This window comes from Cyanistes caeruleus, chromosome 31 (assembly GCF_971803275.1).
Source record: "Cyanistes caeruleus chromosome 31, bCyaCae1.hap1.1, whole genome shotgun sequence".
NCBI lineage: Eukaryota > Metazoa > Chordata > Aves > Passeriformes > Paridae > Cyanistes > Cyanistes caeruleus.
The window spans coordinates 2,565,406-2,575,159 of NC_141731.1; the positions used below are offsets into that span (position 1 = coordinate 2,565,406).

The 9,754-nt window shown below is 54.4% G+C and overlaps 1 protein-coding gene across 1 annotated transcript; it reads right to left on the reverse strand.

Moving 5' to 3' along the window:
* Nucleotides 1-4,725: 4,725 nt before the first annotated feature.
* LOC111922139 (class I histocompatibility antigen, F10 alpha chain) lies at nt 4,726-9,754 on the reverse strand. Its single transcript, XM_086866554.1, has 8 exons — nt 9,498-9,754; nt 7,966-8,229; nt 7,045-7,317; nt 6,360-6,632; nt 6,173-6,274; nt 6,043-6,078; nt 5,873-5,923; nt 4,726-4,981 (listed from the first exon to the last, which is right to left on the reverse strand). The coding sequence occupies exons 1-7, from the start codon at nt 9,571-9,573 to the stop codon at nt 5,898-5,900; spliced, it is 1,050 nt and encodes a 349-aa protein (XP_086722680.1). The 5' UTR covers nt 9,574-9,754; the 3' UTR covers nt 4,726-4,981; nt 5,873-5,897.

Below are 9,754 nucleotides of genomic sequence, written 5' to 3' on the forward strand. Positions count from 1 at the left end.
GACCTGGGGACACTGGTGACAGCCAGCTGAACATGAGCCAGCAGTGTGCCCTGGTGGCCAAGAAGGCCAAGGGCATCCTGGCCTGGATCAGGAATAGTGTGGCCAGCAGGAGCAGGGAGGTCATTCTTCCCCTGTATTCAGCACTGGTGAGGCCACACCTGGAGTGCTGTGTCCAGTTCTGGCCCCTCAGTTTAGGAAGGACATTGAGACACTTGAGCGTGTCCAGAGAAGGGCAAGGAGGCTGGTGATGGGCTTGGAACACGAGCCCTGTGAGGAACCACTGAGGGAGCTGGGGTTGTTTAGCCTGGAGAAAAGGAGACTCAGAGGTGACCTTATCACTCTCTACAACTCCCTGAAAGGTGGCTGTAGACAGGTGGGGTTGGTCTGTTTCACCAGGCAACAACTGACAGAACAAGAGGACACAGGCTGCACTAAGGGAAGTTCAGATTGGACGTTAGGAAAAAGTTCTTCACAAAAAGTCATAAAATACTGGAATGGTCTGCCTGGGGAGGTGGAAGCCTGGGTGCCTGGATGTGTTTAGAAAAAGACTGGATGTGGCACTCGATGCCATGGTTTAGTTAAGGTCTTAGGGCATGGGTTGGTCTCAATGATGTTGAAGGTCTCTTCCAACACAGTGAGTCTGTGATTCATCTCATAGCCTTGATCACCACATGGTTGTGTTGTGGTCATGTCTCGGTCACAGTCATCACATGCTCATTGTTACCTCATGGTCATGGTCGTGTCATGGTCACATTCATGGTTATCTCACTGTAATGGTCATCTTATGATCATGGGTGTGTCATGGTCATGATAATCTCATGGTCATCTCATGGTCACAGTCATCTCACTGTAATGGTCATGTCCCAGTTACCTCATGATCATGGTCACACATGGCCATGGTGTGTTGTGATCATCTCATGGTCATCTCTTAGTCACAATCATCTCATGCTCATGGTCACCTCTTAGTCATGGTCATCTCATTGTAATGGTCATCCCATGGTCATGATCATTCCATGGCCATGGTTGTGTCATGGTCACAGTCATGGTCATTGCATGGTTATGGTCATTTTATGATCGTCTCATGATCAACTCATTTGCCACAATCTTATCATGGTCATCTCTTGGTGGTGGTTGAATTATGGTCACCGTTATCTCATGATCACAGTCATCTCATGGCCATCGCAAGGTCATGGTCATTTCCTGATAGTCATCATCTCATCCTCTCAGTCATCTCATTGTCATGGTTATCTCATGGTCACAATCACATCATGGTCACCTCATGGCTATCTCATGTTCACAGTGATCTCATGACCATGGTCATCTCATGGTCGTCTCTTGGTCACAGTTATCACATGCTCAAAATAATCTCACATTCATGGTCATCTCATCATGATGGTCCATGACCATGGCTGTGTCATGGTCACAGTCAGGGTCATTGCATGCTCATGACCATCTCATGGTTACAATTACATCATGATCATCTCATGGTCAACTCATGGCCAATCATAACATGGTCATTTCATGGTTGTGGTTGTGTCATGGTCATGGTCATCTCATGGTCATAGTCATTTCCTGATCACCATCCTTTCATGGTCATCTCACAGTCACCTCATGGTCACGATCATCTCACATCCATGGTCATGTCATGGTCATGTCATGGCCATGATTCTGTTTTGGTCTTCTCATGCTCATGGTCATCTCACTGTAAGGGTCATCTCACAGTCACCTCATGATCATGTTCACACATGGCCATGGCCATGTTGTGGTCATCTCTTGGTCACAATCATCTCATGCTCATGCTCACCTCATAGTCTGGGTTATATTGTAATGGTCATTCCATGGTTCTGGTCATCTCATGATCATGGTCATCTCATAGTCAGTCATCTCATGGCCATTTCATGGTCATGGTCATTTCCTGATCACCATAATCTCACGGTCATGGTTATCTCCTTGTAATGGTCATGGTCACGGTCATAGTTCTGTCAAGTTCATGTCATGACCATGGTCATCATATGGTCATGGTCATCTCAAGGTCATGGTTGTGTCATGGTCATGTCATGGTCATGGTAATCTCATGATCATCTTGTGGCCATCTCATGGTCACTATCCTATCATGGTTATGTTGTGGTTATCTCACAGTCGTGGTCACCTCATGGTCGTGGTCATCTCACAGTCATCTCAGAATCACCGTATGGTCACAATGGTCTCATGGCCATGGTTGTGTTGTGGTCATCTCATGGTCATTGTTGTATCAAGGCCATGGTCATCTCTTGCTCATCTCATGGTCTTTATGACCCCATGGCCATGCTTAAGTCATGGTCACCTCATGGTCATCTCATGACCTTGATCACCTCATGGCTTTGTCATGGTCATGAAATGCTCATGGTCATGAAATGCTCATGGTCATCTTGTGGTCATCTTATGGCCACAGTCATAGTCATGACATGGTCATGGTCATTTCCTGAGCACCATCATCTCAAGTTCATTGTTGTCTCCTGATCACAATCATCTCATGCTCATGGTCCTCTCATGGTCGTGATCTCATGCTCATGGCTGTGTCGTGGTCATCTGATGGTCACAGTCCTCTCATGGTCATGATCATCTCATGGTCATCACATGGTCATAATCACCTCATGATCATCTCATGGTCAACTCATGGCCACAATCATCTCATGATCATCTATGGTCATGGTTGTGTCATGGTCACAGTCATGGCCATCACACGGTCACGGTCACCTCATGATCATCTCATGGTCAACTCATGGCCACAATCATATCATGGTTATGCCAGGATCATAGCTGACTCATCTCATGGTCACAGTCATGGCCATCTCATGGTCATGAGTAGCAATGGGGAACGAAGACACACGGACTGCCTTGCTTGCTTCAAAGATCCTTTATTGTAACCAACCGAGCCTTTTTAGACTCGAAACCTAACCCAAACTTAACCAAACCTAACCCAAACTTAACCAAACCTGACCCAAACTTAACCAAACCTAATCCAAACTTAACCCAAACCTAACTAAACCTAACCCAAAATTAACCCAATCTTAACCAAACCTGACCCAAACTTAACCGAACCATGCATTGGCTGCCTGCCACTGTGGTGTCATTGATGCGTCCCTTTATACAATCAGCTCTCTGATCATGTGATGGCCACGCATCTCCCCAGCCAATCACTGCCTCACCCATGACATGACCACCGGCCCACTCTCGGACCATCTGACCCTCAGCTGAACCCTTCCCAGGGTGCTTTTTGGGGAACAAAAGTGAACGGAAGTGACCGGGATTTAACAAAGGTGGAAAAGGTCCTAATTCTGTAAGGGTTTTTTTATTTCCCATGGCTATGGTCATCACCATCATCTTATGGTCATGGTCATCTCATGGTCATCTCACAGTCACCTCATGGTCACAATCATCTCACAGCCATGGTTGTGTCATGATCATCTCATGGTCTTGATCACCACACAGCCATGGTGTGGTGTGGTCACCTCTTGGTCAAGATCATGTCATGGTAACATGGTCATCTCAAGGCCTTCATCATTTCATGGCCATGGTGGTGTCATGGTTATCTCGTGGTCATCTCATTGTCACAATGCCACGATCATCTTATGGCCATCTCATGGTCACGGTCCTTTCCTGATCACCATCATCTTATGCTCACGGTCATCTCACTGTAATGGTCATCTCATGATCATGTCATTGTCACCTCATGGTCATCTCATGGCCACAATCACATCAGCATCACCTCAAGGCCACAGCTTTCCCATGGCCAACCCATGGTCATCTCTTGGTCCAAATCATCTCATGGTCAGGGTTGTGGTTGTGTCATGCTCATGGTCATCTCCTGGTCATGGTCACAGTCATGGTCATCCCATGGTCATGGTCATCTCATGGTCATCTCCTGGTCATGGGATAACCCATGGTTATCCCAGGGTCATGGTCATCTCAGGGTTGTGTCACTCATGGAAACTCTCATCTCATGGCCATCTTGTGCTTGTGTCATGGCCATGGTCATGGCCAGGGAACCTCTCTGCGATCCCAAGCATCGATTTTGGGGCACTCAAGGACACTTGGGGACAGCGAGGCCTGGCCTGACCCCTCCCCCCATCCCACTGCCCCTCCAGGAGCCTGATGTGGCCAAACCCTCCTGGGGACACCTTGGACATGGGACATGGAGAGGGAAATGAATCCTGGGGAATGGAGCTGGGCGTGGCTGGCAAGTCCCCACCCAGCTCCTGGTGTCCCAAACCTGTTCTGGTGTCCCCATCCTGCTCCTGGTATCCCCATCCCAGTCCTGGTGTCCCCACACTGCTCCTGGTGTCCCCAATCCAGTCCTGGTATCCCCACACTGCTCTGGTGTCCCCATCCTGCTCCTGATGTCCCCAATCCAGTCCTGGTGTCCCCATCCTGCTCCTGGTGTCCCCAACCCACTCTTGGTATCCCCACACTGCTCCTAGTGTCCCCAACCCATTCCTGCTGTCCCCAACCCACTCCTCCTGTCCCCATCCTTCTTGTGTCCCCAGCCTGCTCCTGGTGTCCCCAACCCACTCCTGGTGTCCCCACCGCAGTCCCCAGTGTCCCCATTCCCATTCCTGCTGTTCCCATCCCTACTCACAGTGTCCCCATCCCTGTCCCCAATGTCCCCATCCCTGTCCCCAGTGTCCCCACTCCCACTCCAGGCTCCCAGAGAGGAACTGCTTGACACTGGAGGAGGAGCCCAGATTTCTTGCCCCAAGCAGGATTTATTGCTCCAAGCAGGATTTCTTGCCCCAAGCAGGATAATTTCACACCAGAACTAAAGCATCAGGAATATTTGTGGGTTTTGGCTCTAAAATATTGGAAAACAGGAAATCGATCTGTTAGCAAGAGCTGTGGGGTGGGTGGCAGCAGTGGGATGAGCTCTGCTGGCAGCTCTCAGCATTCCTGGGAAGAGGGAAAGGGCTGTATCCAGCTCTGTGGATTGCTCCGGTGGTGATTCCTGCCGGGATGAGAGAGGGTCACGGTGTCACCCTGTCCCTGTCCCCATTCCACAGAATGGACCTGGCTGGAGCCCATGGGGAGCAGGAGCTGCTCCAGAATCCCACCTGACCCCACCCCAATCCTGCTCTATCCGTTCTGCCCCAATCCTGCTCCGGAATCCCAACCTGATCCTGCTCCATCCATTCTGCCCCAGTTCCTCTCTGGAATCTCAACCTGATCCTGCCCCAATCCTGCCATAATCCTATTACATTCATCCCAACTGATCCAACTCCATCCATCCATCCATCCATCCATCCATCCATCCATCCATCCATCATCCATTAATCATCGTCCGTCCATCCATCCATCCATCCATCCATCCATCCATCCATCCATCCATCCATCATTCATCATCCATCATCCATCCATCCTCCATCCATCCATCATCCATCAATCATTCATCCATCCATCATCCATCCATCACCCATCAATCATTCATCATCCATCCATCATCCATCCATCATCCATCCATCCCACTCAATCCTGCCACATCCACCCTTCCCCAATCCCTCTTGGGAATCCCAACCTGATCCTGCTCCATCCATCTCAACTAATCCCACACTGGAATCCTGCCTTAATCCAGAATCCCACCTGATCCCACCCCATCCCTCCTGCCCCAGTCCTGCTCCATCCATCCCACCTGATTCTTGTCTGGAATCCAGCCCCGATCCCTCTCCATCCATTCCACACCAATCCTGCTCCATCCATCCTACCTGATCCTGCTCCAGAAACCAGCACCCATCCCACTCAACAATTCCATCTGATCCTGCTCTGGATCCCTGCTCTAATCTGGAATCCCTCCCTGATCCCAGTCCATCCATCCTGCCTCGATCCCCCTCTAGAATCCTACCCCAATCCCGCTCCGTAAGTGTGGTTCAGCCATTCATTTCCATGTCCCTTCCTGCAGAAAGAGAAGATCCGTGAGATTCCAGCATGGATCACACACTGGGATTAACCCCAGGATCCACCCTGGGATGCACAAAGAGGGGATTCAGAGCTGGATCCACCACTGGAACTCACCGGCTGGCGGGCTGTATCCATTCCCGTCCCTCCTCCCTGTGGAAAAACAGCGGGATCAGTGTGGGTGCTGCATTCCCAGAACAGTGCCGGGTATCCTGTGCCCCTTCCTGACCCCCATCCCGTGTGTTACCGGATTGGAGCCTCCAGACACCGAATCCAATGAGGACAAGGACGAGGATGGCGATGACGGACACAGCGATCACCACAGCGAGATTCCCGCCAGATGTCGGCTCTGGGAAACGCGGGATAGTGAGGAGGGGAAGCGGAATCCCCGTTCCAGAATTCCAAATCCCCAATTCCCACATTCCCAGCCTCACCCCAAGCGAAGATCCCGGGCTCCAGCATTCCGGGATGCTCCACCCGGCACCGGTACTGCTCCCACTCCTCCGGCAGCGCCTCGATCCTGGCCCAGGTGTGGAAGGTGCCATCGCTGTTGGGAACGATCCCGCCCCACTCCGTCTCCTGATCCCAGATTTCACCCCCCTTCATCCAGTTGACTGTGATGGTGTTGGGATAGAATCCGTACACGTGGCAGGATAGGATCAGTGTCCCATGTTCCTCTTTTCCGGACACGTGGACGTCAGGGACCACTGGAATGGGATAATGGTGGAACTCATGCATGGAATTCCATGGGAATGGGATGGGGGTGAGATCTGACCATGGAATTCCATGGGAATGGGATGGGAGCGAGATCTGCCCATGGAATTCCATGGGAATGGGATGGGGGTGAGATCTGCCCATGGAATTCCGTGGGAATGGGATGGGAGTGAGATCTGACCATGGAATTCCATGGGAATGGGATGGGAGCGAGATCTGCCCATGGAATTCCATGGGAATGGGAATGGGATGAGAATGAGATCTGCCCATGGAATTCCATGGGAATGGGTGAGATCTGCCCATGGAATTCTGTGGGAATGGGATGAAGATATCCGCCCATGGAATTCCCACTGGAATTATGGCATTCCCAAGTCCTCCATTCCCAAATCCCAAATTCCCACCCACCTTTGCGCTCCAGCTCTTTCCGCCCGTATCCGACGTATTTCCGGAGCCATTCCGGGCAGACGTGTCCCTGGTAATTCTCCCGCCTCTCAACCTCATTCTCATCTTCCCAGCGCCTCCGGGTGATCTCAGCAGCGTCGTCGGCCGCCACGAAGTTCTTGGATCCCAGCTCGAAGGAGATGAAATCCCGCCCGTCGTAGCCGTACCGCCAGGATCCACAGACGCTCCCATCAGACAGGAGGTCACAGCCGGAAACTCGCTGTATGGTGTGGAGACCTGGGGGGATTGAACCCACAGAGACCCATGGAATTGTGTCCCAGCCCCACAGATCCCATCGCAGCCCCACGGATCCCATCCCAGCCCCACAATTCCCATCCCAGCCCCACAATTCCCATCCCAGCCCCACAGATCCCATCCCAGCCCCACAGATCCCATCCCAGTCCATGGATCTCCATCCCAGCCCCACAGTTCCCATCCCAGCCCCACGGATCTCCATTCCAGCCCCACAGATCTCATCCCAGCCCCACAGGTCTCCATCTCAGCCCCACGGATCCCATCCCAGCCCCACAGATCTCATCCCAGCCCCACGGATCCCATCCCAGCCCCATGGATCTCATCCCAGCCCCACGGATCCCATCCCAGCCCCACGGATCCCATCCCAGCCCATAGATCTCCATCTCAGCCCCAAGGATCTCATCCCAGCCCCACAATTCACATCCCAGCCCCACAGATCTCATCCCAGCCCCACAGATCCCATTCCAGCCCCACAGATCTCCATCCCAGCCCCACAGATCTCCATCTCAGCCCCACAGATCCCATCCCAGTCCATGGACCCCATCCCAGCCCCATGGATCCCATCCTAGCCCCACAGATCCCATCCCAGTCCATGGACCCCATCCCAGCCCCACAGATTCCCCCACTCACCCCCGCTCTGGTTGTACCGGTGCTGCAGCGTCTTCATGTCCTCCACACGCACGTGCTGGTGCACCTGAGCCATCTGGGTCTGGCTCTCCCAATATCCCGGCTCAGCTCCCTCCTCCATCCACTGCGTCTGCGGCTCCACCCGGCCCCGCTCGCTGTCGTAGCGCGTGAAGGGGATCCCGTCCACGAACCCCAAGATCATGTACTGGGGGACCCCTGGGCTGGGCTCTGACACCGCCACATGCAGGTAACGCAGGGAATGGAGAACTGGGGGGACACAGATTTGGGGGGACTGAGGGGGTCATGGATCAATGAAAGGGGAACTGGGAGAGCCAGGAAGGGGTTTGGGGATCCTGGGGCCAAGGAAAGGGGGTCCAGGGGTTGGGAGAGGTGGGGTGGACAGGAAAGGGCGTGCAGGGGGGTCCTGGTGTCCAGGGGCTCAGAGGGTTCCAGGGTTATGGAAGGGGGGTGCAGGGACTGGGAGAGGTGGGGTGGGGGTTCCAGCAGGTCCCTGTGCCCAGGAAAGGGGGTCCAGGGGTCCCCAGTGCCAAGGAAAGGGGTCACGAGGTGGGGAGACCTGGGATGGCTGGAATGGGGGGATCGGGGGTCCTTGATGCAGAGGAAAGGGGGGGTGAGAGCTGAGAAAAGCAGGAATGGGGGTCTGGGGGGTCTCAGGGTGAAGGAAAAGAGGGGGTCTGGGGACTGAGAAAAGCGGGATGGATGGGAAAGGGGGTGCGGGGGGCGGATTGGTACAGGATAAGGGAGTGCATGGGGGGCTCCCAGTGCCTGAAACTGGAAACTCAGGGCTCAGAATCCCCCCTGGGACCCTGCACGAACCCCCAGGGACCCTCCCAGACACCCTGGGACCCCCCTGCATGACGACCAGGGGGTGAAGAACTGGGGGGACGCAGAGATTGGGGGGGTCAGGAAGTGGAACCGGGAGAGCCGGGAATGTTCCAAGGTTCAAGGAAGGGGCTGGGAGAGGAGCGATGGGGGATCCAGGGGGATCCTGTGACCACAAAAGGGGGTCCAGGGGCCACTGAGGTTGAGAAACGCGGGGTCCAGGAGCTGGGAAAGGCAGGAATGGAGGCTGGGGCAGGGAGAGGCGGGCGGATCCCGGGGACGCAGTTTGGGAGACGGGAAAAGGGAAAGTGACCAAGGGAAAACGGTGAGGAGGGGACGCGGGGAAAGGGGAATTCAAGCGAGTTCATCCGGACCCCACTGGATCCCTGCTGAGACCCCCCCGAGACCCCTGGGACCCTCTGGGACCCCGTTTCGGGAAAAGGCGGGAGTGGAAAACGGGGTGGACACGGAAATTCGGGAGATCCGGGGGGTCCGAAAACCGAGGAGAAGGGCGGGTCTGGTAAAAGCGGTATGCAGGAGGGTGCCAGAGCACTGGCGGGGGTGTGGGGGGGGTCCCAGTCAAGGATAAGGGGGTGCAGGGGGTGCCGGTGACCAGGAATGGAGGTTTAGGGGGTCCCGGTGCCCGGGAACTGCGGTTCAGGGTGGTCCCGGATTCAGGGGGTCCCACTCACCTCTCGGCGGGCCACCCGGGTCCCCCAGGATCCCCTGCAGCCCCAAGAGGAGCGCCAGAGCCAGCGCTGGACCCATGGAGCCGCTCCGCTGTGAGTGTTCCGGCGGTCAGCGCTGACCTCTGCTCAGAGTTTTTGAATTCGCGCGGGCAAAGCCGCCTCCGGCCCGGCATTGGCGCCGCTATGTCCCGCTCGCCAGTGGCAGCCCGATGTGCCAGCGATGTCAACAGCCCCGGGCGCAGATCCCGGGTTCTCGGCTT

What these genes read in the sequence shown, in the direction of transcription:
- LOC111922139 (XM_086866554.1), bottom strand. Translation starts at nt 9,573, where the DNA reads ATGGGTCCAGCGCTGGCTCTGGCGCTCCTCTTGGGGCTGCAGGGGATC. An exon ending in CCCGGGTGGCCCGCCGAGAG is followed by an intron (nt 8,230 to 9,497) that starts GTGAGTGGGACC and finishes GTGTCCCCCCAG; the next exon opens with TTCTCCATTCCCTGCGTTAC. An exon ending in CCGGTACAACCAGAGCGGGG is followed by an intron (nt 7,318 to 7,965) that starts GTGAGTGGGGGA and finishes CAATCCCCCCAG; the next exon opens with GTCTCCACACCATACAGCGA.